The sequence below is a fragment of the Nipponia nippon genome, unplaced genomic scaffold (assembly GCF_047370975.1).
Source record: "Nipponia nippon isolate SJK-2023a ecotype South Korea unplaced genomic scaffold, ASM4737097v1 scaffold_5, whole genome shotgun sequence".
Taxonomy (NCBI): domain Eukaryota; kingdom Metazoa; phylum Chordata; class Aves; order Pelecaniformes; family Threskiornithidae; genus Nipponia; species Nipponia nippon.
This window is the reverse complement of record NW_028262369.1, coordinates 73,130,594-73,158,137: the sequence shown is the minus strand read 5'-3', so window position 1 is coordinate 73,158,137 and position 27,544 is coordinate 73,130,594. Positions and strand designations below refer to the sequence as shown.

Here is a 27,544-nt window from a genome sequence, read left to right as displayed (position 1 = left end):
TTTTAATGGCATTATCCGCTAGGTCCTTAAGGGCAAGCCAAAATATTATAAACACAGAATACTCTGAAATATTAAGTCTGTTACAGGAAAAAATGAAAAATATTTTAAATGTCATGTCTTCCTGAGATACCCTGTTCTTATTCTCCTATTTCGTGAAGATAATTTCCAAGCAGATTAATGAACAAATGCTAATGAGCATCTCAACACTGTGACGAACCCCCAATATACATGGTTCTGCTACATGGGCGAATCACAATTTCTTTTGCTTTGAGTGCATTTATGTGCACACAGGCAAATTAGAAACCCAGAAAGGCATCCTAGTCTGGTTTTTAAACCGAAGGTCATGAGACCCCTGTGATCTAGCCAGGATTATGCCGGAAGATATTCAGCCTGGTCTGATAGAAACAGCTGTTTTAAAACTGTATAAAGGAAGTTCACTTCCCCTCTTTGCTGCTGCTTCCAGCAGGAGTCAGCCTCCTCTCCCTCCTCCATTAATTTCCACCCCCAGATACAGAGGCAAGAGACCTACCTTCATTCTGGTCCCTGACCCCAGCCAGATGCTAAGCCATGCTCCAATGCATCCTTCTCACCACCACAGAGATAGATAAATTAAAAAATTCTTGCATTTACAACATGTAAAACCTGCCTATTACTTAAACATGCAAGATGGGGCTTATTTCCTTTGCTAACTCCTTAAGTTTTCTTCATGGAGCCGCTGCACTGGACAAGCTACAGTTTTCATCATGGGCTTTCTTACACAGATATGAAGCATGCTAACCTGAGACAAGACAGGTGCTATGTACTCTGTGGGAACTGCAAGAACTAATGCTTCGGGAAAGCTGAAATGAGTATTCTTACCAGGTGATATAAATGTATGACTTTCCAGAAAAGGATAATGCAAGGGAGGAGTAAAAATAAATCTCTCCCACCAAACTGAAGGCCGCAAGGTCTGTGAAACAACAGTGACTCTTACCTTTTGCTACAGCTCCTTTTCCTACCAGTTTGAAAATATAAATCACTGCTAATCTGTGTGGTGGGCCAGTGCTTTTCTTTTCATCATATCCATTTACAGTGTTTCTTCTTCACTCACTGGCCTTGTCTCAAAAAAGTGAAGAATGCAGCATAACAGGGGGGTTTTATGGCTATTAGGTCTGATGAAACATATTTCCAATACAATGTTTCACAGTGCCAGAACCCCAAATGCTTGCAGATATAATTTACTTCTTCAGTCTGCCTCCAGAATAAATTAATTCCACCCCAGAATGAATTCTATTTTCACTCCTGATTTTTCAGAGAAAAATAGGGGAAAAAATTTTTCCCCACCAGGGAAAAAATTAATTCAGCCTCAGATCTCAACAGAATTCAATTTCTTTGCTGTCTATTGTCCTCTCTATTTTCTAGGATATGCAAAAAAATTCACTGTCTTCTTTTGAACTTTCTCTTGTACCTTCTTCATTGCTTTCTCCTCTTAAAGGAGTACTGCCACAAAGCCAGGTGACAGCTGTACAGTCACTGCTCATCACTCCTATTTCTTCAGGGATAATAGAAGTTCCACTCTTCCCTTCTTAACTCCTCTGAAAAGCAACTACCTATGTCTGATCTGCTGCTGCTCTTCTGCTACTATCTGAAAAATTGTCTCCTTTTGATCCTGGCTGAGGCATAATCTGACTTTCCTTTGAATGTCCTTCCAAACCATGCAAATGACACTTTAATTCCAACTAAAAGTAATTCTTAGAGATGAAAATGTTAATCACTGAATGCACATCGGTTCTCACTTAACATTTCCTCTTCAGAAGTCTACAGTCAAAGTTAGTGTTAAATCAGTTCTTGATTAAGTAGGAAAAAAGTAAAGGGAAAGTTGTAAGAAAAAGCTTGAGATACATAGGCAATATTGGTTTTCATATGGTATGTTCCCTAGAGAATGTAACCCAGGACAGAACAAAACTGGATATATAGCAACATAACCAAAATGGTTTTCACTTAAATAAATAAGCATGCCCTCATTAATGAACTGTCTTAAGTTAGGAAGTTCAGTAGATGAAAATATAAAAAATGTGATTGTTCTTATCCATCAATAGCTTTTGTTTTCCGCTGTTGAATGTACCAGAACAAATGGTCCTTTTCACAAGTCCATTCTTAAAACCAGTCAGGATTTCCCCCATCACTTCAACAGCAATCTAGACTACCATTGCTGGGATGGCTATAAACATTCTGCTAATTTCCTATTTCAATCTGGTTAGGCCAAGCTACCTATATGATAGAGCACGCTATACTATAACATATTACCAGTTCGTTTAATTTCAATCAGGTTTTTTTTCTTGCTGGAATTTCTAAAATGTCTTCACCTTCTTCTATTATGATTAAGGGGTTGAATACTAACATTTGGACAGATGTTCAAATGCATCTGAACAGCTTTAAGCTACAAGAGCTAATGTAAGACATTTGTTCCTTTTCTTTTGCATTTCTAACGTACTCGGTTCTGCCTCCTTTCAATCTACTTATTGAATAAATGTGTATCATCTGTCTGAAAAATTGGATTCTCCATGCTCTCCCCCTACTTAATCTACTGGTCTCTTTCTCTTGCTTTCTTAATTTACAAAATGCCACCTACTGTCCAAATTTTTTTATGTTCTGCTTTACATTTTATCTTCCTTTCCAACATCTTCTGGAAGTGCCACGGTTCTCAAAAACAGTGTAATTTATTAGCCTGAATTCTAAGAACTTTTTACATGCTTCATAACATTCTGGATATTCCTTAAAAATGTCTTCACTTCTTGCTTCAGTCAAATCTAGAAGCAGACACTCCTGTCCTCTTGATCCACCTCTCAAAGCCCAGGTTTTTTATTATTACTTTTTTACACCAACCTCATTCTCATTCTAATTTGTAAGTTAGCTCTTCTAAGGTACTGCCATTTAAAAAAACCATTGATGGTTTAAACTAACACACAACTATATAATATCTTTGGGTATTTATCCATCAGTGTAGCCATTAAACCACACAGGAAGAGGTAGAAGCAAGCAGGTAAGCAGAAAATACCTTTAGCAACATCACCAACAGGATGGCCATGTCTATGAACTATACGTAGCTTTGCAGACGTTGCAGCAAACTTTGCCATTAGGGCAAGGGGCAACCAAGAAACACACTGTGATTTCAGGGTCTTCTTGTGGAGCTGTGTTTTTACATTCCAGCCTTTCCTTAGAGCAAGAAGCAAAGGATGACTGCATCTTCTTTTCCCTGCCCACCTTACTCCTACATCACAGGAATAAATTGTCACTCATTAAATTAATATGCTACATTAATTTACAATTAAGCTATCACTAGCAATAATGATATATAAAGTACATTCATCGTAATTGCAGTGCACAATTCAACATAAACCTGGCAAAGTTTCCCATACATCTGCTTATTCCCTACACACAGTATAAAGATAATAATAATTTGGACCCATTTGAAGGCCACTACAAATAAAGGGAGAAATATCCCTTTTCCTATGAGCTTCTAAGCAGCTAAAATCTACTACTTTCTAGGCTTCCTACAGGTACATAATTTTTTTCTTGTTTACTGAGTAAGTTGCTTCCTCTTCATTAGTTGTTCTGATTTGGTACCTTTTCTACAGACACTAATTGAAAAGGTGCAAACATCAGTTATACCCATGCAAAACACAAATATACCTGTTTAGTACATACTATATTGAAGCCATAGGATAAAGAGAGTAAGATAGAACTCACAAATAGGAAAAAAATTACTGCATTAGCATTGTATGAGGATGTATTTGCTCGTACTTGGTAAAACTTGGGAATATTTTGAGCATCCAGGAGAAAAAAAAAAAAAAAGAAAGAAAAGAAAGAAAAGAGAAGCCATGTAAGAGCATTACACTGATGGTTATTTCTTGCTCGAAAATACTTGTTAGTATATTTTTTCAAAAGGAAAAGACTCTCTGCCAAAAACTTACAATATCTAGAAGTTGCAGAACATGCTCCTTCTATATTTTATTATACTGCATGAAAGTGAGAAAAACCGCAGAAGTTATTGATATGGATTATTCTTGCTGCACAAATTACAGCAGTATAAACATTTTCTGGAAACCAGGTCTTTGTAAACATTTACAATATACTGTACAGTATATACAGTATATAATTACCTATGTGCCCTGGAGTGGTGTAAAAGTAATGTTGGAATAGTTTCTGCCAGTGGATTACAGTGAGGATCAGCATCCAATTTTTGGACCTGATTTTAGTATAGAATAAAATAATGAATCAGCCATATATATTTTAAGGGACTAGAAGCACGAGACCACAGGATTGGACTGGGTCATTTTCTTAGTAAAGGAGAATTCAAAGTTACAAAGAGATCCAGTCTAGTTAATTGCAGTTAATACAACATTCATATGCATAATGAACAAAGATACTGGAACAACAGCAACAGTACAAGGAGCTTCTCTCATATGCAGACACCATAGAAAAGATAATAACAGAGCTCACTGAAGGGCTGGAAAACAAGTGGTTTTCACCCTTGTTCTCTCTCTTGCTTTCAGCACCATGAGCCCTGTTTTCCTTTCCCTACTGCTCTAAGGGAAAACCCTTGATCCAAAATTGCATGAGACCACAGAAAATGTGCAGAACAGAAGAGAGAGGTATTTTGCAGCTAACACATTAATATTTTTAAAACACATTAAGAGTCTTAAATTGAAGACGTTACACAGCAAGGACAAATTATTTGTTATTATCCAACTGCCATTGATCTGGAAATCTCAAAAGACCATGGGTTTCTTGAAATAATTCCAGGCTTTCTTGGATCCTGCAAGGCAAAGACACCAGAAGAACTTCTCTTGTGATACTCTAATCCTGTTGCTTCCATTCACAGTCAAGACCAAGAAGACCAAAGTCACACAACCCACCCCCCTGAAAACTGAAGCAGAGTGCAGAAGAATGTTAGCTTCAGTATAAGCTTTGACTATCAACTGTGTAGATTCTTATGTTAATAGAAATCATAGAAATTTGAGAACTAAAACATCTATTATGTCATCTAATCTATGCAGTTGGCAGGGAAGGATTTGTTCCCTAAAGCATATTTTATATGGCTTTATTCAGTCCAATTTTAAATGTCAGAGCTATGAAGCTCCCACTGCTTTCTTTGAGAAAGCTGATTTGTTTATTGTTTGAATTAATTTCACCATCTCCAGTTATAGCAAACATGCTCAAGATGCTGGTCTTAATAAAAATACGGAATGTCCTCAGTAATTTATGTTAGCATTAAAATAGCCAGTAAATATCCATGCTACAAGCTCTGTTGAAATATATCTTTGCATATAGCAGACTGTTCTTTTGATATTAAGGAATACAGGAGTCTCTAAGTATTTGGCAGTTGGATCCTGATGCAATTACAAAATTTTATCCAAATTGATGTGCTTTAGTAATCAATTCAATGTGATTCATAAGCTTGGCTTTTTCACACAGTTATATTTCTGAATGAATTTTTTAGTTATTTCCAAGCACTACTAGGTAGCAAACACCAAAATTTACACTTCTTTCCCAATATTTTAATATGTTTACTTCTTCATCAGCTCAGGAAAAAAATTTACAAAAAACTGAAAATTAGTCAGAAATGTCTTTTTATTATTGAGTTTCCCATCTTGAAACATAATACCTACCCCATTCTTATGTAGAAGATTGGTGACATTGAAGGGATTATTTAGAACAGATACTCAACCTATTTTTTACATTACTGGGAAGGCAACTCAAGTAAAAGTACAGATCCACTGTAAATGTAACTTTGCTAAGTAGGAAGATATTTGTATGCACTTACTAAGTTCTGACATAGCTCCCAAGAAAGACCTGATTTTTAAGAGTAACTATAATTAGTATTGGCTGTAGATGAAGCATGGATAAGCATAAATATATACAAGATTTGGCTAATTTCATATTTTCTTCTTTTTTCTTTTCTTTTTGAGGGAAAAATTGACTAGACTGCTGATTCAGTTACCTCAATGTACTGTCTGTGCCCAGTAAAACCATTTCACCTATATGGAGAGAAAATTACAGGATTAAAAGGACTGAGGCTAAATTTTCACTATTCTTGTATAGGAACACTTTTTCACTGGAGAAGTATTTTCCAAAGTCATAAGGAAAATGAACACACACTAAAAAAACCAGCTCTTTAATGTACTATGATAGCATCTGTATTTACTGTACATGATACAATCTTTATGGCATACGGAGATTGTCTTTCAGTTTGAGCTGCCTAAAATATTATGCTGGTCTTGACCTTGGAAACGTTTCTTAAGCATTTACTCTAGTATTACAGACATCTTTTGCCAGAAGAGTCACTGCAGAACCATGGACTCTTAAGGGGCTTTCCATATTAGGGGTTTTCTTGCTCTGGATTAAGCATGCCAACAGTAGTTAGTTGCTGTTCTGTATTTAGAACTGATTTGCAGGGATGGATTTCGGTAAGAAATGTTGAAACTTCTTGTATTTCATTGAGTTAAGTTCACTCCCACAAGACAATTTAGGGAAACATCCGTTAAGAAAGCTCTTGCAAACTATCCAGTACTACACTAGCTACAGCAGATCTCTATAGCAGATTCCTGAACACATGAGGAAATATGCACTTATTCACCCGCAGTTCTAATGGCCCCAAAAGACTGTGAAGAATATGTGTTTAAAATATTTTTTTTAAGTTACAGTTTATTGGATAATTATCATAGATCCTTAAAAATAATTATTGATGTTTAAACAGAAATATATTCAATTAAACTATTAGTTTAAATAAAAAGATATCACTTGACGAAAACATCAAATGTCTCTTAATCGTCAGTCAAGCTTTCTGTGAAATAACTTCTTAACTCCACTTTATTAAAGCAAAGTGCAAAATGTTTAATTTAATTCACGATATAAATTGCATAGCAAATCCACACAGGACATTCAAATTTAAGGTTAATGGTTAAGTCATTTCACTCCCATAGTAACTTTCTAATATCTCTTTCTGCACCGTAACTGTAACACTACTGAAAGATTTCTCCACATGTAACATTAGTAGGACATAATCCTGGCATGACTACCTGTCTGAACTTACTCTGGAGCTGCAATATCAACCATTACTGTACTCCCATAATGTATGACATCAGTAGTGGCCGTCCAATAAATAACAATCCTGTATTTGCTCTGGGACCATAATCTTATATTTATTTGTCATATCAACACTGTGGTTACAATACCCTACTGATATCACCCAGTAAGAGCTGGAGTTTTGTTAAAGATGTCACCAGCCATAAATAGAAGTGTGAACTATTGCAGGTTTATTTAATCTTACAGTCACTGCATCCTTATTCACAGTAGTTTGAGAAACATTATTTCCCACTCAAGGTCACTTGGTCTGAAGCTAGGACTGACCAAAGCAAAGAAAGGGGTCTCCTGTGGTAAAAAGCACAAGTAAACTAGATCTAATCCTGATCTGTAAAAAGAATTTTATAATTGACTTTAGAATATAAAATAATCAGAAAGACGTTTGATAGATCAAACTAACATATGTAGGAAGCACTGAAGAACCACCTCACAAAAACTCCAACTTGTTACTCTTTAAACTTCAATCCTTCCTATCAGAAGAGTCTTACAGATCAGTTACACTTTAAGCACTTGTCTGCACGTCCCAGCAAGCAAGCTACTTTACTCTGAAACATGTATCATTTCAAGTATTAAAATTCTGCCATCCAGACGTAATCAGCTAAACCACCCAAGAACCATGTTCCACTTTTAAACAATTTTATAATTCCAGAATACACTGAGGGACTGCAGAGCCGTAGGAAAACAAAACACATGAAAAAAGTTTTCAAGAGCTATGCTGCTCCTCTTTCATAATAAAGACAATCCCACACAAAACTTTAGAGAACGCAGATGACTGAGAGGAGAAGAAAAAGAACTTCTATAAAGTCTCAGTACAAGTGAAAAAAAAAATATTCTGAGCACCAAAATCATCTGTTACTAGGCTATGTAATATTAAACTTTTTCTCTTGAACAACTTTTTGTGTGTTTGCATAACTTTAAGTTAACAAATAGGATGTAGAGAGTGAAGTTCATAATGTTTTCAGTTCAAAGTAATAATAGCATCACTTACCTAAAGATTGGTCTTTGGAGATGTTTTTTCTTGATTGTAACACAATCATCCATTTAAAGTGGGGAAAAAGACTTCTTCCAGCAAATAACTCCAAAAAGACCAGGAAGTAATCGGGAAACTTGTTCTTAGCTACTGTGCTGCAGAGAGCACACAGAATGATATTTTGGTGCTGGGGGAAGCCTCCCTCCCTCTTTCCGACAGTGGAGCAGAAAAGGGCCATAGAGGCCACATAAGCCAGGCACGGCTGTGTGCTACCAAACTGGGCAGGCTGTGCAAAACTGGAGTCAAGTTGATTGAAGCACAGAATTGTACTGGATTCCTTTCAACTGTGCAAGAAAAAAGGGGAGCTTTGCCAAGTGCTACCCAGGTAAAAAATTGTTAGATTATTCCAGCCATGAGAGCACTTCTTACACATGCTGGTCAAAGTCTTAAATGCAGAGTCACTCTCTCTCTCTCTCTTTAAAACACAGTGTTCCGAGGCTCAACTTTTTTTTCTTCAAAATAAAAGTTGTGCAGCTGTTTCAGCATTCCCACGCGAGTACCTTCAGAAAGTTTGTTCTGGTAAAAGAACTGTATACAAATTAATGAAGACTGATGGATCTGGTCTGTGAGGCTGGCTCTACTTCAAGAGATTGTAATTATTTTACAATCTGGCTTTTATTCACTCTGGATGATGTGTGGATATAACTATGCAAATTAAAGCACTGCTCATAATTTTTAGCATTCATAACCTAATAACGTAGAGTTGGCTGAAGCAGAATATGGTGTTCGCAGCTGGTAGGACCATAACTACATAAAACAAACTGACACTACATGAGTGAGGAAAACAAAAATGACCAAGTTCAGATAGTGACAGTAGCAAACTGTTGCTGTTTGCAGGATAAGATTTCAACAGAGATCCAAACTGAAAAACTTGCTCTGACATCACACTGACATAAATCAGGAAGAATTCAACCGCAGCAAACACAGGCTGTAAAGAAAGCTATAAAGCAGAAGCGGTTGACTGTGGTTCTCAGTGAACTGAAGTCATGAGTGGTTCAGGTGAGATGCCATTTCCCGGGAACGTCAAAGGGCCCATAACAAAGCTGTGCTGGCACAGGGCTTGACGGGAAACGTGGAACCTGGCCAAAGGAGCAGTAAACCAGCAGCAAGCCATCACCATGTGTGTAGCTGTACACTCTGGCTGCACATTACCCTGGAACCGTGTGCCCCCTTCCTGCCGAGGAAGCAAAGGACCTGCCTGCCGCAGTTGTTTCTTCCTTATGACCCAGCACTGGAGCTCGCTTGCGGCTTAACTCTTGGAAAGCACTCGGTACGTGCTAAGTGAGGTTACTGATATGTGACAAGTAGGATCAGGAAGGTTGGGCATCTTTTGCAATTGCATTATTGGTTGGAGGGAGAGCAGAGGAGTGGCAAATTTACACAGTTAAGTGTATAACGCTGGCATTATCAGATTAAGTTTGAGGGACACTGTAAATCCGCAGAAAAGGCAAGATAAGCAACACTGAGATGTGTCTTAAGCTGTATATGACCAAGAAAGTTCATATTACATTATGCACAAATTATTATTAAATTCATAAGATTTACAAGAAATAATGCTATACAACAAATAGAGAGATAACAAACATTCCAGTAATACATATTTTCACAAAGGAAAATTTAGCAGTGTAATGGATTTTACTGAAACGGGTAAAATCTCTTCCTAGAGCTAATATATATTGCTTATACAACATAGCGACAGTGTTAAGTTTGGTTAGCCTGAAAGGACCCAGAAACTGATCCCCTCACTATATAAAACTATTTTCTTGACACAGCCATGGAGTAATTATCTAAAGGAACAATTATCAGACAGCCATCACCAGTTATTTTGTGTCAATTCAGTTTCACCTTGCCCCACTCTTCATTTCTACTTCTCTGAGAAGTAGAGAGAAATACATCTTCATAAGGAAAACAATTATCTTTATCAGATCACAGATTAGCTTTTGCCAAGATCTTGAAGGATCTGAAGATCTTTCTTCAACAATATGCAGTGTTCAGAGTGTTGTCATATTTTTAAATATTTTTATGTAGTCATGATCTTACTTATTCTTGCCTGCCAAGATTCACATTTTTCGTCATGTAGTTTTCCTGCTCTGGGTTTCAGCATTTCAAAATAATTTGCTGCTTTTTGAAGTGTGTTCACTCACTGTCTATACAGAAAGCTGAAAATCACAAAGAAATCTCCCTTTTCTTTCTGTTCACATTATGTGCATAGGACTGCTATACTTCTGTTATTCAGAGGGACTATCTGTAGCTCAGGGTAAAAAACTTGATACCTTCTGAGAGTTTCAAGAAAGAAAAAAAAATCTCTAAACTCTCAGTTTATCTCAGTTTTTCATAAACCAAATATGTTTTTCCATTGAACTCCCCAACCTTTCATCTAGCAGTTTTATTGGTACTGAAACTAGTATGCATCTTAAAAGTAAATTTTTCTGGGCCTAGTCCAATGCACATTATTGTTCATGGGACTTCCATTTAAGCATGGCACTGTAAAAAGTCCTGTTTGGGGAAGCTGAAATTCCTGCAGTGTAATTACTTTGGCTACAAGGAATTTTGAGATGTTAAAAAAAGAAGACAGGGAAAGAAAATATTAATATAAAATGGTAACAGAACTTCACTTTAATTGCATTGGTTTTCATCTTCCAGAGAGCCCTCTTTGACCATTTTTTCATTCAACACAGCAGCAACCCACTGACTTTTTCCTTGTAATATTCAGAAATCATGTCTACATGTTGAATAAGTATTCACACAAATTCTTCAAGAAAGGACATTTCAGAAAGACACAAAAGATTAACTAGACTGCCTGAAGCCTGAGTCACACTAAGATTATTCCTGTATTGTTTAGTGGAAAAATCACATGTATAAAATTCACCTGCATGTAACTCTTTGCAGATTACAGTATTAGAGCATATTGGAGTAATATTAGTGAGTTGTAGGACATACCCGGACCTGATACACAGAATGCACTGAAGAGGTGCATTTCTATTAGAACGAGGAATTCTTTTGCTTGAAAGCATTACTGCAATTTTTAAAAGTCCTCTATAGATAATCTTCATCATATTTCTTACTTCGGACTAGTCCTTTCAGCAATAATTAGAATGGTAAAAAGCTATTTAAATTATGCCCTAGAGATATCTTCTTTAATTTGCCAACACTGGATGAAACTCAAGCAGAAAACTCCTGAATTGTTTGTTTTTCAATTTATTTTCCAATTATTGTTGCTATTGTTTGCCCAACACAACCAATGACCACTGTTCTTTCTATGCGATGAAAGCTATTTTTATTTCACCTCCCATGCATATGTTCATGTGAAAGCAGATTTTTTGGACCAAAAGCATGTAATACTTTACCACTCACAAAACCTCAGTTTCCCTAACCTCAATATCTATAGCAATAGTTAAATAATTTGATACCTCATACTATGTCTCAAGGCAAAAGACTATATGTGAGCTAGAACCCAAAATATTTTATTCTGCTTGTTTTAATGCCACATATTTCTTATTGATCTGTAGCTCTTTGCCAGAAGTCTAGAAATGTAATTATTTTTCTACTTTAATTTCAAAGCTATGGGCAATTAAGATGGTAAATTTAAGAACCAGTAATCTGTATGTGTCAGACAGTTGATTCCTTCTACTTTCTACCTAAAATATCTACTGGCTAATGAAGATATGTGTAGGCATTGCTGGTCAGGGTTAAGGGCTCATCTACCCCACTAGAAAGACGGATAGGTGGGAGGACCAACAGAAAGGGAAGACAAAGAAATTACAAATGCATGATCAACCACATATGGGAAAAAAGAAATTGTCTTATGAAACTGCTGGAATATAAGTGAGAAAAATAATTGGTAAACTGTACTGCAGAGTAGTAATTCTGTCAAAGTAGAAAGATAATTTCTCTAAGAAGCTTGCTGTCCCAGGCCCAGCACTATTCAATGTTTTCTTCAATGGTTTGGATGGAGATAGGTGATATACTTAGTCCATCACTGACAATATTAGCAGCTAGTAAGCTCTTTGTCTGTAACAAATTCCAGAAATGTTCAGAAAAAAAAAGAGGATATTAAAAATACCAAGCTCTGCATACACATGGGAATAATCTGCTGAACGAGGGGCCATTGCCTAGGCAGCACTTCTTCAGAAAATGCATGGGAAGTAGCAGTGAATCATGAACTAAACATACTATCACAGTCTTATGAAAAAACAAGTATCACCCTGGGACATATAAAAGGGAGTATCATCCAGAAGAGCAACCGCCCATTCTCTCTGTATTCCTAAAGCTCACCTGAAGCATTGTTTCTTGGTTTGGGGCAAAAGGATTCAGCAGAGACATACTGGACTAAACCTTGAGAAAACAGAAATCTAGAAAACATCTCATATGAGGAAAGGCAAAAAGTCACATATAATGTAACCTAAAGAAAAGAAAAGTAAAAGCAAACATAATTAAAAATCTTCCAGATTATAAATGTAGCAACATAAGTTTATGGAAACAGACTATTTTCCTTATCATCCTGGTCAAGAAATAATGGGCTGCAAAATAGCTCATAGAGCCGTAAGTAACGGTAATAAAGATTCAATGGTGAAAAGAATACTTTTCAATGGAAAATAATAAGCACATGAATTGCTGAAGAAACCTGTCCATGGAATCACAATGAGTAAGTTTTTAAGGGTAGATTTTTAAAAGGCTATATAAACACCTTTCAGAAATTATTAGCCTTGCCTTGGAAGAGAAAATAGAGTAAATAATCTCTGAATACACCATCCAACTTGTTGGTTACAGTTGGTAACCAACTGCTATTATCAGCTTCTAACTGAACCTGCTGTGTAGTTTGGGATTTTTGTGTGCATGAAACCATTTACCAACCAACTGTACCATTTGGGCTTTTGACTCCATCTATTTGCCACTTCACCCAAATTTTGGACTTTTGTCCTTAATTCTGGCAACAATGTGTGACACGTAAAGCTTTAATCCATTAAATGCCACAATCTCTGTTCTGCTTCGATAAGAAAGCAAGGGGTCAGAGGCTTTCCCCTATTGTTCATAAGCAACAAGAGAACAAGTGGAGAGGTAATTTTATGCATCCATTTATTTTCTGGACTAATTGAAGTAAGTAAAAAAAGCCCAAACCATACATCTACATGCTTCTCAATTTTTTTTTTAAATGTACGGTTTTGAAATATAAAAATCTAAAGCAGAACTTATGATGAGAATGGTCTTTTACTTTTCAAGTACATTGCACCAGTTCACTGTTTAGGAAATTTGTAATGTAATTAAATCACTAACTAAAGCATGAAGAGGAAACTTTTTACAGTAGAAAATCAGTGTATCTTGTGCAACTCCTAACAAGATTTTTATTTAGTTATTTATATGATTAGTGAATTAAATCCACTCCGTAAAGGCTGCATACAGGCTAAGCATTTAAACTCGATGCATAAGAAACTGGAGGGGTGATGTGAAATCCATCTATGCCGTCATTGTGACTTAAGCAAGGAAGAGGGTCTTCCAAGGCTCTCCACAAGACAGAATAGCTGTCACAGCCTTTTCATGATAATGAGAGGGATATGTCTCTCAGCACCCTTTTTACCAGCTTCCAGTCCACATGCAGGCTCTCCAAATCTAACAGTCTATATCGAGCCAATAAAATTGCCCAGGTGTATGATGTCTTGTACTGTCCTCAGACACAGGTTAAATGCTATGGGAGATGCTGTGATTGCCTGCCATACAAAGGGTAATCTTTATCAGAAGCATATAATGCTTAATATAGAATACTACCCACTAGAACTGTGTTTGCGTAATGGTTTAAGAGCTAAATTATAGATACCCATATTCCTCAGCACAGTTCATCCTGTCATGGATCAGGCTGAATGCTTTTTTCACCCAGCTGCTCTACCAGGTTTGCATTAAGCTTATGCACTCTGCGTCCGTAAATGTGTAGGACAGTCTCAATTTATTTCTTCGTGTTGACGTCAGCAAAACCCACTCTAAAACTTAACCCAATGACTTCTCCAAGCCTGAAAAACTAGACAGCACTGAAGATAATTGCGACTCATTCAGAATCCAGATACAGATGTTGGCAAATGTTACTGGATCTATTGTAGTACATGTGGTAAAGCCCTGTGCAAACAGTTGTGCAGGTCTTTAAGTTCTGTCTTCCCTTTTTACCTCTCTTTTAAGTAAGAATATTTATAAAATTGTTTTATTCTCTCTTGCTTTCCCTGTTTACATGCACACACAAACTGAGCAGAGACTTACGTCAATGCCGTCATGCAGGAGATTAATTTCCCTGCTAAGACTTTCCTGCTCAGACTGGAGCACAGGAACTGGCTTAAGAAGCTTCCCAGTCCTTTACTTCTGCTTTTATATTTTACCATATCTTAAGAGTCCTAGCAAAGCTCAAAGCAAATAAGTAGAAATACCAAAAAAATACAAATACCAACATCTCATGGGGATACTAATTTTCCCGATTAATAAAACTGTTCTGAGGAACATGACCAGTATCACAGTTGTATTTTGTTTGATTCTACCTGATATTATTAGGATTCTATACTCTGCATCCTCAGTGAAGGGGAAGAGGGGGATGAGAAGGAGAGGAAGGGAGGGGAAACAAGGAGAAAGAAATTCCTTCGGGATACGATACTAAATTAGCACTGAGATACGAGAGTCAAAACATGACATTCTTTGGTTTTGAGCCAGTGCAATATTATTATTGGCCACAGTGGATGGACTTTCAGTCTCCATTGGAAAACACTGTAATTGATGTGCCATGTGTTTTCTAAATGTATATATAAAATGGCAACTATATACTGGACAATAGAGCAACTACTGACTAAGCATACTGTTGTTCTTTAAGGGGGAAAAGGGTAGTAAAATGCCCAGGACTTAGTACAGATGGGCTACAGAATACCAAGCAAAAGATAAAGGCTAAACTCTTTAGTGATAATGATTAAAATGTATGTCAGTATAAATATTCGGTAAAACAATTAAAGATAGCAAAAAATAGTTTAGAACTCCAAAATTATCGAGAAAGGAAAACATGAGTAACTGTGGCATATATTAAGAACGGCTATTGGATAACAGCAAGATCATGACCAAAAGAATTTCTCTGCTAAACTGCAGTTCCCCATGGAAAATATATGGGCATTTAATAGGACAGAGACTATGCTAAAAGGAATCAGAAGAGATATGGTAGGCTGTATCAATTTTCTCTATATACAATAGAAGTTCTCATCTGAAAGACCGGAATAAAGAGGCAAGAATCTATCATAACTACCTCTCCACTACATAGGTTTTTCTTCTTAACTTGCATTCAAATCCAGTTTTAAATTTCTGTGTAGGTAGCAGAGCATGAACTTGAAACCAAATTTAAACAACCATCAGCCATACATAATAGAGAAACCATTGCAAGACAACGGGAAGAACTGTAGGCCTGTTCTGATTAATGGTATATGAAAAATAAATATTATTTTTTAAAGTTTTCTTTCAGGCAGTTCTGCTTCAGATACAATAAGATTTTTTTTCATTTTAGATTTTGAAAGTATTTTGCACTGCCTTTCATCATGTTCTCCAAGTTCAGCTATTTCTCAGTTTTTTGGAACTTACTTCATTTTCATTGGTTAAAACACTCTGGTCTATGCACAGTTATTGACATTTTCTGGTTTTCATCATTAGATTTCTGGCGTTGAGTTTGAGAGACACGGAAACTATCTGGAAGTACACACACATGCATTTTCCTGGGGATTAGTAGTATCTGGGAGTTGTTGCAGTGTCTTTGCTATCAACTGTTTGTTCTTTGGTCACGTTGCCATTATCCACTGGTTAGATACAAAGAAGCTGCAACAGCAAAAACTCTACAGGTGATTATATATCATCTTACAAAACCTTTTTTCTTTGAAATAGCAACACTAATAATACCAGAGCTTTGCTTTCTGATTGCGAAAATTGCTTTTAAATAACAGTTTCCCCGTAGATGTCTTGAAATGTGACATTCATCATTTTAAAGTCTTACAAAGAGTGATAAATGAAATTGTGAGTTCAGCTCTATCCTCAGATATGTAACATGGCCATAGACAAAAAATGTCTTGTGCATGACTCAGAAATCTATTATTCTAAGACAATAACATTTTGATCATTCTTATCTTTCTATTACAAAGATATTCACAAAATGTAATGCATACAGTAATGATCTGATTTTTTTTTTCTTTCTATCTAGATTCTATTGTGGCCTTTGCAATACACAGTACTGGTTTTCAAAGATAAGGTGACTGCAAAGAGTTATATCTTTTATTCTACATATAAATTACCTACATTATTTTCCTCCTTATACCAGCTCACCATCTCCCCAACACCACACACACTTCTTCCCAAGTCTCTATTTACTGTGATGACGTCCTTCCAAATGTGGCAAGTTTATGTGTACTCATGACAGAAGACTGGTGGGAAGTTTATCTCTTCTAGCAAAACCTTAAGGAGACCCAGAAGAAAACTCACCCTGGTTTTGGCAACAGCATTTCCAGAGAGGAAAAACAAGCAGCAAAGGAGAAACATAGACTTTTTGTATATCAAATATTTCTCTTTCTCCCCCTGGTAAAATTAATTGTTAGTATGACTAAACTATGTAAAACAGGGCTCTCCTGCTAATTGTAGTCTAGATAAGAAAGAACTCCAGAACATATTTCAAATGTTTCAGCTTATTTGATTTAAAAAGTATGTGTGCAAAACCAACAAAGAAATCTTCAGCCTCTTGCTAGAGAAAGTAAGTACAATTATATAAGTGTGGGAAATACAGTATAATTCCCACTGAAATCACTGGTAACCATCCTGAAGAAGGGTTCACTAGTGTGTTTGTGTTCAGGACCTGTTACTCCTTTGGATAAATTTTGACAGTCAGTTGATCTACAGTGAGCTTGTCAGAATATCACTTATTTAGTGAACAATTTTTTAAAATAAAAACAGTGCTCAAAAGTAGTTCAGTGCTCTCACTTTTTACAAAGGGTCAAAAGTTTTCCAGCAATATAAAATAAAAAGGACCTGACTAGAGAATGTGAAACACACCAAATGTTACAGTTTATAAACAAGGAATGAGTCATGGTTTCCTGTAAGGTCTCTGCCTAGATTTTTTTCTCTTCCCCTTCTACATGGAAATACATCTTCATTTAAAATCTCATTTCAGAAAAATTAATTTCAAAACTGTACTAGAACCACGAACTGCAAAAAAAATTAATGTGCATTCATTTTATACCAGAATCTGGCTAAACTCAAGGCTGAGGCAGACTAATTTTGCTAGTTAAATTCTCTGAGATGTTTGAATGCGGGTACAATATAATTGGCTTTATTACTCATGCAATTTTTTTACATATGAATTTAGCATACAATGTGATGGGCTATGCTCCCAGCCCCAGAGAATGCACTGTTTTGCTTATCCACTAAAAAGACAAAGCACACCCCAAGGCATTGTTAAATTCCTTACCTATGGTCTGTACGTGTACCTGGACCTAAGAACGAGTTGACATTTTTCATACTAAAGTCTTAAAACTGAACTAAAAGCAACAAAGGACAGAATTTTTAACAAAAATCTGTGTACTGATGTCTTTCGTGGTACTATTAAACTTCTCATGAGTCACTACTGAATGATAAATTAAAACATAATATTCAGTAAGAAAAAGGTTTTCCAGTATCTAAAACCATCTTGACAATAGCTGGAAGATAATTTTAATATGATGCAGATTAAAATTGACCACTGTATAGTATTTTATGTTATTTGAACTGAAGACTGGGTGCATTTTCCCTCCTCCCAAAAGGTGTCAATTATGTAGTTCTTATTAGAATTTTACCACTCGGTTCCACTCATCCCCTAACAGAAGGATGAACAGTTTTGCTTCACACTCATTCCATCTCACCTTTTTCTCTGGAACCTGTCAAAAAACACACCGAGTTGTTTTTTTATTATGATTCTGGACTATATTATGTGGGTACCTTCTGACTAGAATCAGAACCGGCAATTTGAACTAAACCACTGAAACACAATTCAGATGAGAATCATTAATGCACAGGTGCAAGTTTCTTCTGTTGAGTCCCAGGAGCTTCATGGTTCCCCTTAGTCAGCACACTGAAATATTGTGCATTTTCATCATCTATGTTTTACAAATTCTCATGACAAAAGCAAAAGTTGCCACTGCATTGAGCAATGCAGTGGTCATTTTGACATAAATTTCTTCTTTGATAAGTATATTTCACACCAGTATTTGTTTTCTTGCTCCTACCTATTAAATGTTTGATACTGGTGATTAATTTCTAATCTCATTTTTATGAGTAACAAAATCAGCTCTCTGCTAATGTTTAATATACATTTTTCCCTTTAATATAAAATGCATATTCTCAACAGCTTTTAAATACCACTGCCATGAGCACAGTAACTCTCTTTTGTTATACAGATTATTGTCAAGCAGTAAAGCGTAATGAGACTAATTGGAAATTAATGATATAAATACCCAAGTAGTAGATTTTTAATTATCTTGTTGCAGAATTTATAATTAAGCAGGGAGATCTGTACATTCAATAATGCTACTCTGCTACCATCCTGACAAGACAAGCTAGAACTGGAATTAACATGTCCAAGATAACAATATCCAATCCAGTCAAACAATGTGTAAGAGATACCACCACGTGTATCACAAACCGATATTTTTGCTGAAGCCCAGTAGGTGTGCCATGGGGAATGTCAAGCATTTAGTGGCTCTGCTATTATCAGACTTTTATTTTGTCTACTACTCTATGCTTTTGAATATTCACACCAGACTGCTTGGTACAAGAATTAAATTAATGCATATAGAAAAAAGAAATATAAGACGTACATGGTCATGTAACTAGTCCCAACTAGCTGACACAGACACAGCTGAGCGCACTTAACATCACCAATTCATTAAAATTTGCACAGTTAAACAAAATTCCATGATTTCAGTATTTTCCACCATGAGTTGTAGTAGTCTCATCTTGGACATTTTGAAAAACAGAGCGCCTCTCATTTACATCAGAGAGAAGTTGTTATAACTTCAGTCCCACTGACGTCAGTAGCATTCATTGCATGATTAAACTCACTGTCAGTGTGGTCCTCAGAGAGCAGACGGAGCAATATTCATTGAATATGGTGTATGTGGTAAATCATATTCCCAACAAAAAGACCTATCCAGTTAGGATAGGTCCTAGCTAATCAGGACATTTGCAGTGGAAAATAAAAAATGCAACTTAAGATAGCCTTAGGAAGGAACTATTTCTATTCCTTTAAAGAAACAGGTTTTAGTGGATCTTGAAGTAAACCTATGGGAAAACACACTCTCCACTGAATTTTAACCTTCTTCCCCCACAAGAGCCCTGAACTTGGGTAACACCTGTCAGATGTGCTTCCAGAAATATTACTGAAGCCCACTGCCATTTTTCAAGTGAGGAATTACACCCTTTTGCATAAGAACAATATGAGCCATGAAGATGCTAAACATCCTTCCACATAGCCTGTTAGCAACCCTAGCATAGCTCAGAAACAGGAAGGTTAAAGAGAACAGCCTCTAGTACTACCACTCAGCCCTGAGCAGGGCATTTAGCATGGTGTCTTCTCCAAGCCTTAGACTGAGATAACCAGGCATGGGTCAAATCAACCTTTTAGTAGCCAATGCTCACCTGCCAATGCCCTGTACCTCACTGCAAACTATGCAGACTGAGCTTGCACCCTTTTCTCTGATACTGCTGTTCAGTTTCTTGAGGTGCATTGCTTGAACTTCTCATGTCCAGATAAGTTGGGTTCAGATTGAGACAGCTGCTCATATTCTTCAGTTTTATTTGAAGTAATCCACAATATTTATTGCAAGGCCACTATAGTAAGTTAAAGACTTTAAATTCAGTGACATATTCTGGTTTGGTGCACTGAATGACTTCACTCTACAGATACATACAATCAAGAAAGCATCTAACAATGGTGAGCATTTAAATAGCATGTAAAATGAAATGAGCATGTTATAATTAATGACTATATGACAGGTGCTAAAATATAATTGTTCATTTAACAGCATTTCTTACAGAGCGTTTGAGACATTTATGAACGTGGCTTTCACCCTGACTCTATACAAGCAAGCAGTTGTGCCCACATGACTTCTGTCAGTAAAATGGCAATTACAACTAAGAATTTTCCTCACTTGGATCAATGCAATGTTATTTAATTATCCCTTTATCCAAATTATACTCTTTGACCCTTAGGAAATTATTCTTTTAGTGATATGATGGGGACCAGCTCAAATACCACGATTAAGAAAAACATTTCACAAAAACATACAGCCTAAGGAAAATGTTATGGGCTACTCGGGTCAACTCTGCTAAGGCTGTTTTGGCAAGACTATTTTAGAAAAGAAACACAGGGAAGACCACAGAAATGCCAGTAATATGTCTATGTAAAAACAAGTTGCTTTCTATTTCTGATAACGTCTGTCTTTCATATTCCTGTGTAAATGACTGTTTTTGTGATTTGGATTTCTCTGGTTTAGTGAACCATATCTTTGGGGAGGGGCTCAGGGGGAGTTCAAACAGTGACTGTGCTGTGCAGAAGCTCATGTTACAAAGCCATGGGGATAATGACGAATTAGACTTTCAAGTGGCTCAGGGTATCAAAAGCAAGAAACATGACTGCAAGAAGGGAGCCATTAAAAGCTCCCAGAGACCTGAGGCTTTTTGGAAACACAAGGAATAAGTGCAGACTTAAATAGTGCTTCATTGGTGTCTCCCAGCAATGGCTGCCAGCAGTGAGAACATAAGCCAGAAAGTAGGTTTAGTTCTTAGAATAACTGGTTCTGATGCACTTCACATCTCAGTATTTTCCTGTTAGATCAGGCAAGGAGACTAACTATGAAACTGTATTGCAGATGCTGAGGAAAATTGCATTCCACTTAAAACTGAAAATTTTAAAACTGCAAACACATATCCTTGAAAAGAGTGAAAAGTGGGAAACCTAATCGTTCATTAACATAAACATGCAGTCTGAATCTCTGAAAACAAAAACAAACAAATTATGATGGTGATCTGGGACAAATATCTCAGAATGATACTACTGAAAGACTGTATTTGCTCTTGACCAGTTAGATTTGCAAATAAAGAACATTTTGCACTTCAGGTTGATATTGTGAACATTAAAAAGGGTATAAAACCTCTCAAGAATAACACTGTGATGGGCATGCGGAGCTCAAAATCAGATACATAAGTAGTATTTTGCAACCAACAGAAACAATACAAGCCAAGACAATGACCAGTGCTTGGAAAGAGATGCATGAACTTCAGAAGTTAGATCACTGTGACAGTGTTCACAAGTGCTAGCAGAAGTCACATCTCCCAGCATGATATTTTACCTGTTTTGTAACAACAGGAGACTGTTGACTTTTTTTCAAGTTTGTGATTACCACCTGGATCCTTTTCTGTGGTATTGCAATGCAGCTAGTTTTTCCCCATCCTGTGTTTGTAAAACTCATTACTGTTGCCTAAATGTGGCAAAAGTCTGGCAATTGCACTGTGTTTTTGTGCCACAAACATAATTTTGAATTCTAATTTTGCTCTCACTGTATTTGCAGTTCTTGCTGTAAGTTAATAATACTGCAAACTATAGAACAAAAATGTACCTGTGTCAGAGCATTTCAGAGCCAGTAGGTACACCTTTCTGACAACAAACCTTTGAAAACTCTTTGCCAAATATAGTTTCCAGCCAGTGTATGATTCTTAGAAAGTTCCCCGGGCTCTAAAAGCAATTTTATGGATATGTTTCTCAAGGAACCACAGAACAAAAGAGGTGATGAAGCAAGTCACTGTATTCATTCACAATGACAACAGCAGAGGAAAAACTAAGTCTAAAAGGCAAAGTCACCACACAGCAAACAGATCAAACTCGCACTCTAATTTCAGCCAACTAGTATCAAAAGCATACCTTCAAATTTGCTGGAAAATATCCTGCTATTGGTAACTGTTGTAAGCAATGACCCTTCCTCGGACTCCGCCTAAAGTGATGTTGACAAGTTAAATATAAATATAAATTGGATAAAAAAACAATTTCACCAACGGTACGAAATCGCCTTGGAAACTACATGCATCATGAGTGGTAAGTACATTATCCTCACAGTTTTTCTTAGATCAATCTAAAATTATGATGTTGAAGTGACCTCTGAATGCATACAAGACAGCTTCAATTCCAGCTTACAGAGATTTAGCTTGCTATTGCTAATACTGCACAAAGCCTTGTATGCTTATGCCATATTGATGGCGGAAGCTGATTGCTTCACAGAATGTCCTTTGTTAAGTGAAGTGAGTGGCATTTAGAATAGATTAATGGCAAAAATAACCTGGTTATTTTTCCTTCTTGCACAAATGTAAACAGTGCGGACTGATAGATAAGATTGGGCTGGGACCTAAGAGCCCTGAGCTTTTGATTAGTCCATTGACTGATCTTGGACAGGTCACTTTCAACTCAGACTACCTAAGTTTCAACACTGGGAGCTGATAAAATTTCTTCCCTTCAAAAGGTGCTTTGATTTTTATGGACTAAAATTCTTTCTAAGAACTAAGTATTCTTTCTTCCTTTGTTTCTTCTCCTATATCAAGCAAATTTTCATTTCAGTGACTTTGTAGCAATAGTTTCTTTTGAAACCCCTTTCCTCTGCAGTAATATCCAACAGTATCTTTTTCATCCCTCTTATGTATCAGGTGCCCTAGTCTCATACAGTTCTTGTCAATTTGTGGATATGTAATTCACTATTTCTTACTAGCGCTTGCCACAAATTCAGTATGTCCTTTGGTATAAGCTTTAAGGAACCACTTTAAAGTGAAAAAGGCAAATATCAACTTGTTCTCAAGGTTTCTGCTTTGTTCCAACACCACACTTACTATTTGGAATACTGCAGTAATTTCCTGCTGGTACTTTGATCCAAGAACATCATGAGCTATGCAGGTGGTTTCTGTCACACTGTCATTCATATTTCTGACAGATTTTGAGTCTGCATAATATTCCCTGATAAATTTCTTAATGTGATCTGTGCCAGGAAAGGAAAACTTATGTTCTGCCAGCTTGCTGACAAACCCTATCTACGATATCAGACTTCTGCTCAGTCAGTAATGCAAATAAAACTTCAAATCACAGTGAGAAATACTGAAGAACCTTGTAGAAGAAGGCCACTACACTTGACCAGGCTGACTCACTAAATCACAGGGTTATGTGTAATTTGTTGCATAATCATAATCTTGGTTTTAACTAAGAAAATATCTTTAGTCGAGTCTGGAGTTCAGCAAACCCACCTACCCTCTCCCATTAGCACAATGCAATCTTTCAAGTCAAGCAACATTGTAATGCAAGAACAGCATCTGTCAATAACTCCCCTTAAGTTGAAGATAGAAAACCAAGGAGGGTTATTCTGTTTCAGCTTCTTAAAGGACTCTTCACTAACAACTTTGACTTGGCGTAGGAGTAAGCAGGAATAGTACTGAAATTTCACAAGTCAGCCTCATGCAGGTTGCCTGGAGAAGAGGTCAAAGACAAAACTATTCTGGACTCCAAAAAACACATGGAAACATAGAAGGTGTTCAGTGCCCTTCCCAGCTATCTAATCACTCTAATGGAGAATGAAATGAAATCTACTTTCATCTCTAGCACTTTTTCATACTATGAAATTTTAAAAGCCAAATCCATATAAGATTCTAAATTGCATATCACAATGCACAAAATATCCCTTTATTTATTTTCCTGATGTAAAAGTACTGAAATGTCTACACTTTGACACAGTCCTCTTACACAGACAATATATTCACTCATTCTAAAGCTGAAACCTACTTTGAAATGTTCTTTTGTCCTACCATAATTAATCAGCAGCTGGATGTAGTGACTGAAGAAATTCAGAAGATAACGTGGATTAGGGACATTCCCACACACATCACTTCTGAGGAGTTTCAGGTCTTCTCCCTTCCTTACTATTTCCATTGAAGTTATTCCCTCCTCCCCTCCTTCCCCTCTTAAAACTTCTTTTGTTACACACCATTTGATTCCTCCATTTTTAGTAGTATTCCAGCATGAGATGTTTTGGGAAGGCTTTGATTCTAATGTACAACGATATAAGGTCACAGGAGAGACCTTCAGCTAGAGTTGAATGTCACAGGATCAGGGAAATAAAGGCAGCTCTTTGCGTCTAACCTTCCTGGGTATGAACAGAGCTCAGGTGACATGCAAAAATAAATGCTGAAATACTAAATAATAGCATTTATTTCTTAGGTAAAGATTTTTCACTAGCATAGCAGTCATTCATAACAACGTGGACAAATTTTCATGCACTATAAGAATTCTAAACAATGTATTTTAAACATTTGTTTGCTGTGATAGTACCCAAAATTCCCAGTGGCAGATAAAGACATCATTGTACCAGCTGCTGTACAAACAGAACAGAAAGCTGATTGCTACCCCAAAGATCTCACAACATGTTATCCGAGAAATGAGTACACTGATATGTTACCAAGTCTGAATTTTGTTTTAAACTTTCAGCAATGACTGGTGAGAATGAATCTGCATCCCACAGTAGTTTACTTACAGGCAGAATCAATTATGCTTTGAGTCATCTTTATGAGGTTCAAAAATACAGAGAAATTACAACTATACCTTGTTAAAATAAGATTCCTTGTTTGCTTATAGATAGTTGCCAGGGAGCATCAATCGGAGTGAAGCTACAAGTGATTTGCTTAAAACAGAATGAATAAATGCACAAAGTGAATATTAAACATAATTACTGGATCTCCAATGGGCCAGTTTAGACAGTGAATAAACGCCCAGCGAAGAAGTGGAACTGGTTTCACATTTCAGCAGTCGGCTTTCAACAATGACAAACACAATAGCTAAACCAGCTGAAATAGTTTATTTTCTATATCCGCTATCCTAACCTCAGTATACACCATTTTTACACAGATGTGACATGTTTCTTGCAGGTCATTCTAAGGAAGGCAGCTCTGCGAGTCCTGAAGATCAGTATCGTTTCCTGTTTTAAGCACCCACCTGTGCTGCTCTAATTTTTTTCAGTTGACTCAGTTGAAACGATAACTTTCTAAACTTACAGTAATATTTAGCACATCTTTAAAGGGTGCAAATAGCTAATGAATGGTGATTGCAGTGATAATTACACTTGCCAGGAAGTGATGAATCATTTCGAACTCTCTTACTGGTCTTATTTTAAAACTAAAAACTTGGCACTTATCCTTTTTTTATTTTGGCATATGTCCAAAAAGCTGCAGCACATTTTTCTAGACCAAGGGTTAAAACAGAAACACAGAAAAATGTAACAAGAAAACAACGGCTCGAAGAAGAGAAAAAGAAAGGAAGAAAAGCCAATGACAACAGAAGTCCAAGAATTTCTAGAGATGTGGTCTGAGGCTCTACTTAAACTGCTGGAATATTAAGCTTTCCACACTTGTATAAGCAGGAATCACAGACTAAAGCTCTAGAAAAAATGCTGAACAAGAACTTAGAGGAGTTTTAAGATATGATGAAAGAGCTGCAGAAACCCAGTTACACGTAAATGCATCTAAGAAGAGGAGAATGGCTAAGAAGACAGAGTTAAGTTTGTTTTTTGTGATATGTTGATACTTCAGTGAAATAATGAGTGCTATGTCCATTATCTGAGCAAAATCTTCTAACAGTGGAATTTATCAGCATCACAGATTGAGGCAAGACTATGAAAAGTGTCTTAAAGTCCTCTGCTTAGTTTACATCAGAAGTTAAAGGCTGGGCACTTAAGCACCCTAGTTACTTCCTAGAAGTCCAGACTTCATTTCTCAATTTTATCTGAGATTTAATAAAAAACTAAGACAAAAGTCAGTTACTCCTGAGCATAATTTATGTCCTGCACACAGCTATGCTCTTCACAGACATAAACTAAGAAAACAATGTTTAGAAACTTTGGTTTAGAATAGTTAAATTGAAGCAAAGGAGCATTTTCTGTTTTATCCAATTACAGCATTAATGAACAAGTAGAATCAGCAGTATCTTTTAAAGAGGAATAAGAAATAAGAAATACTTTCCTCTTCATGCTTTTTCTCAAAGCCTTTGAGCACTGAGGATTACATGAACACTGAGAGATGCCTGGCGAGCGTTTGGTTTGAACATTTTCACACTCATGTTCTCCAACAGCCACTGAAAAAGAAGGTCTCTGAATGGCTTAAAAGTAGCAGGCAGCATTGTTTGATTTTTCTGTGAGCTGATCTGCCAAGAAGAGATTAGAAAGTTCAAGCATCTGCTCCTGACCCTGACACAAAAAGACACAAAACTACAACGAAGATTTTTTTTTTCAAAAAGTCTGCTTGGACTAGCAGTAAATGTTAAATAAAATGAGTACTGGCAGCCTGTAAGTTCACATATGAATTGCCCCAAACATTCGTTGCATTTAAATTCTGGGGTTTTTCTGATTATCAGTATTTTGCATTTCATCACATTTGTCAGACTTTGAGTCCCTGGAAGAAGCACCACTAACAGTGCAGCTTAACAGCTACGCCAGCAGCTTGGAACCTAAACAGCCCAGAGAATAATGCCGAGAAACCTCTAAAATCTTTTTAGCTGCTGTACTGCAAATAATAATAACAAGTGCTTATAAGGTTAAAACTTGTACAGAAGCTTAATGATCTTGCTTTTATTTTGCAAGGAAATGTTTTTCTGTGCGATTCTGAATTAACAATACCTATCTTAAATGTGGAGACTGCATTGCCCTACTTTTGATGCCTTTTTAGTTTCCAATTTTTGTCTAAAGTATCAATTTCATGCCATGTTTTTTTATTATTCCCGTGTGTTTTCCTGCTATTTATTATGGGTCTAACACTACTTCAATTTGGAAAAATGACAGAAAAAAATCCAAAATTACTATAAATAGTCTTTTTAAAATTCATTATAACTTTCAAAAACTGTGGATGAATCTGCCTATCTCCAGCCCCTCAGATACGTTTTTGGCAATGGTATGCAGTGCTGCTACCTCTAAAGACGATTCTTACATTTTGTTAAGTAAAAGAAAGTATCCAATTCATTTCTTTCCCCACAGTTTCTGAGGGCCAATTGGTGTTGGTGACTTGAATTGATATTGGTGTATTTAACTTCACATATTTAAGTGCTCTAAAGCATTCAAGTTCATCTAAGTAACAACATGTGAAAAAGTGTCAGTCAGATTTGACAGGTATTTTGAAGGAAAAAGTATCACTATTAGTAAGAGGAATTTTCACCCATATATATACATATGTTTAACACAGCTGAATATGAAAAAAATAAGTATTATTTATTCTATTTTATCAGCCAAAAGTATAGTTATATAAGAATCAGCAAAAAGGAGATAATAACTTTCTGTGATACATGAAGGCAGCATG

General features: G+C 36.4%; 1 protein-coding gene across 8 annotated transcripts in view; it reads right to left on the bottom strand.

Annotated features, from left to right (window-relative positions):
* PDE1A (phosphodiesterase 1A) overlaps positions 1-27,544 on the bottom strand; it is a 183,699-nt gene that overhangs the window by 116,558 nt on the left and 39,597 nt on the right. Inside the window, exon 1 of one of the 8 annotated variants that reach the window (XM_087732397.1) lies at positions 8,114-8,518. The exons of the other annotated variants lie outside the window; for them this stretch is intronic. Coding sequence (XP_087588523.1) covers positions 8,114-8,166 — 53 coding nt within the window. The 5' untranslated portion in view covers positions 8,167-8,518. Of the gene's footprint in view, positions 1-8,113; positions 8,519-27,544 lie in introns of those variants that run through there. 8 annotated transcript variants of the gene reach the window in all.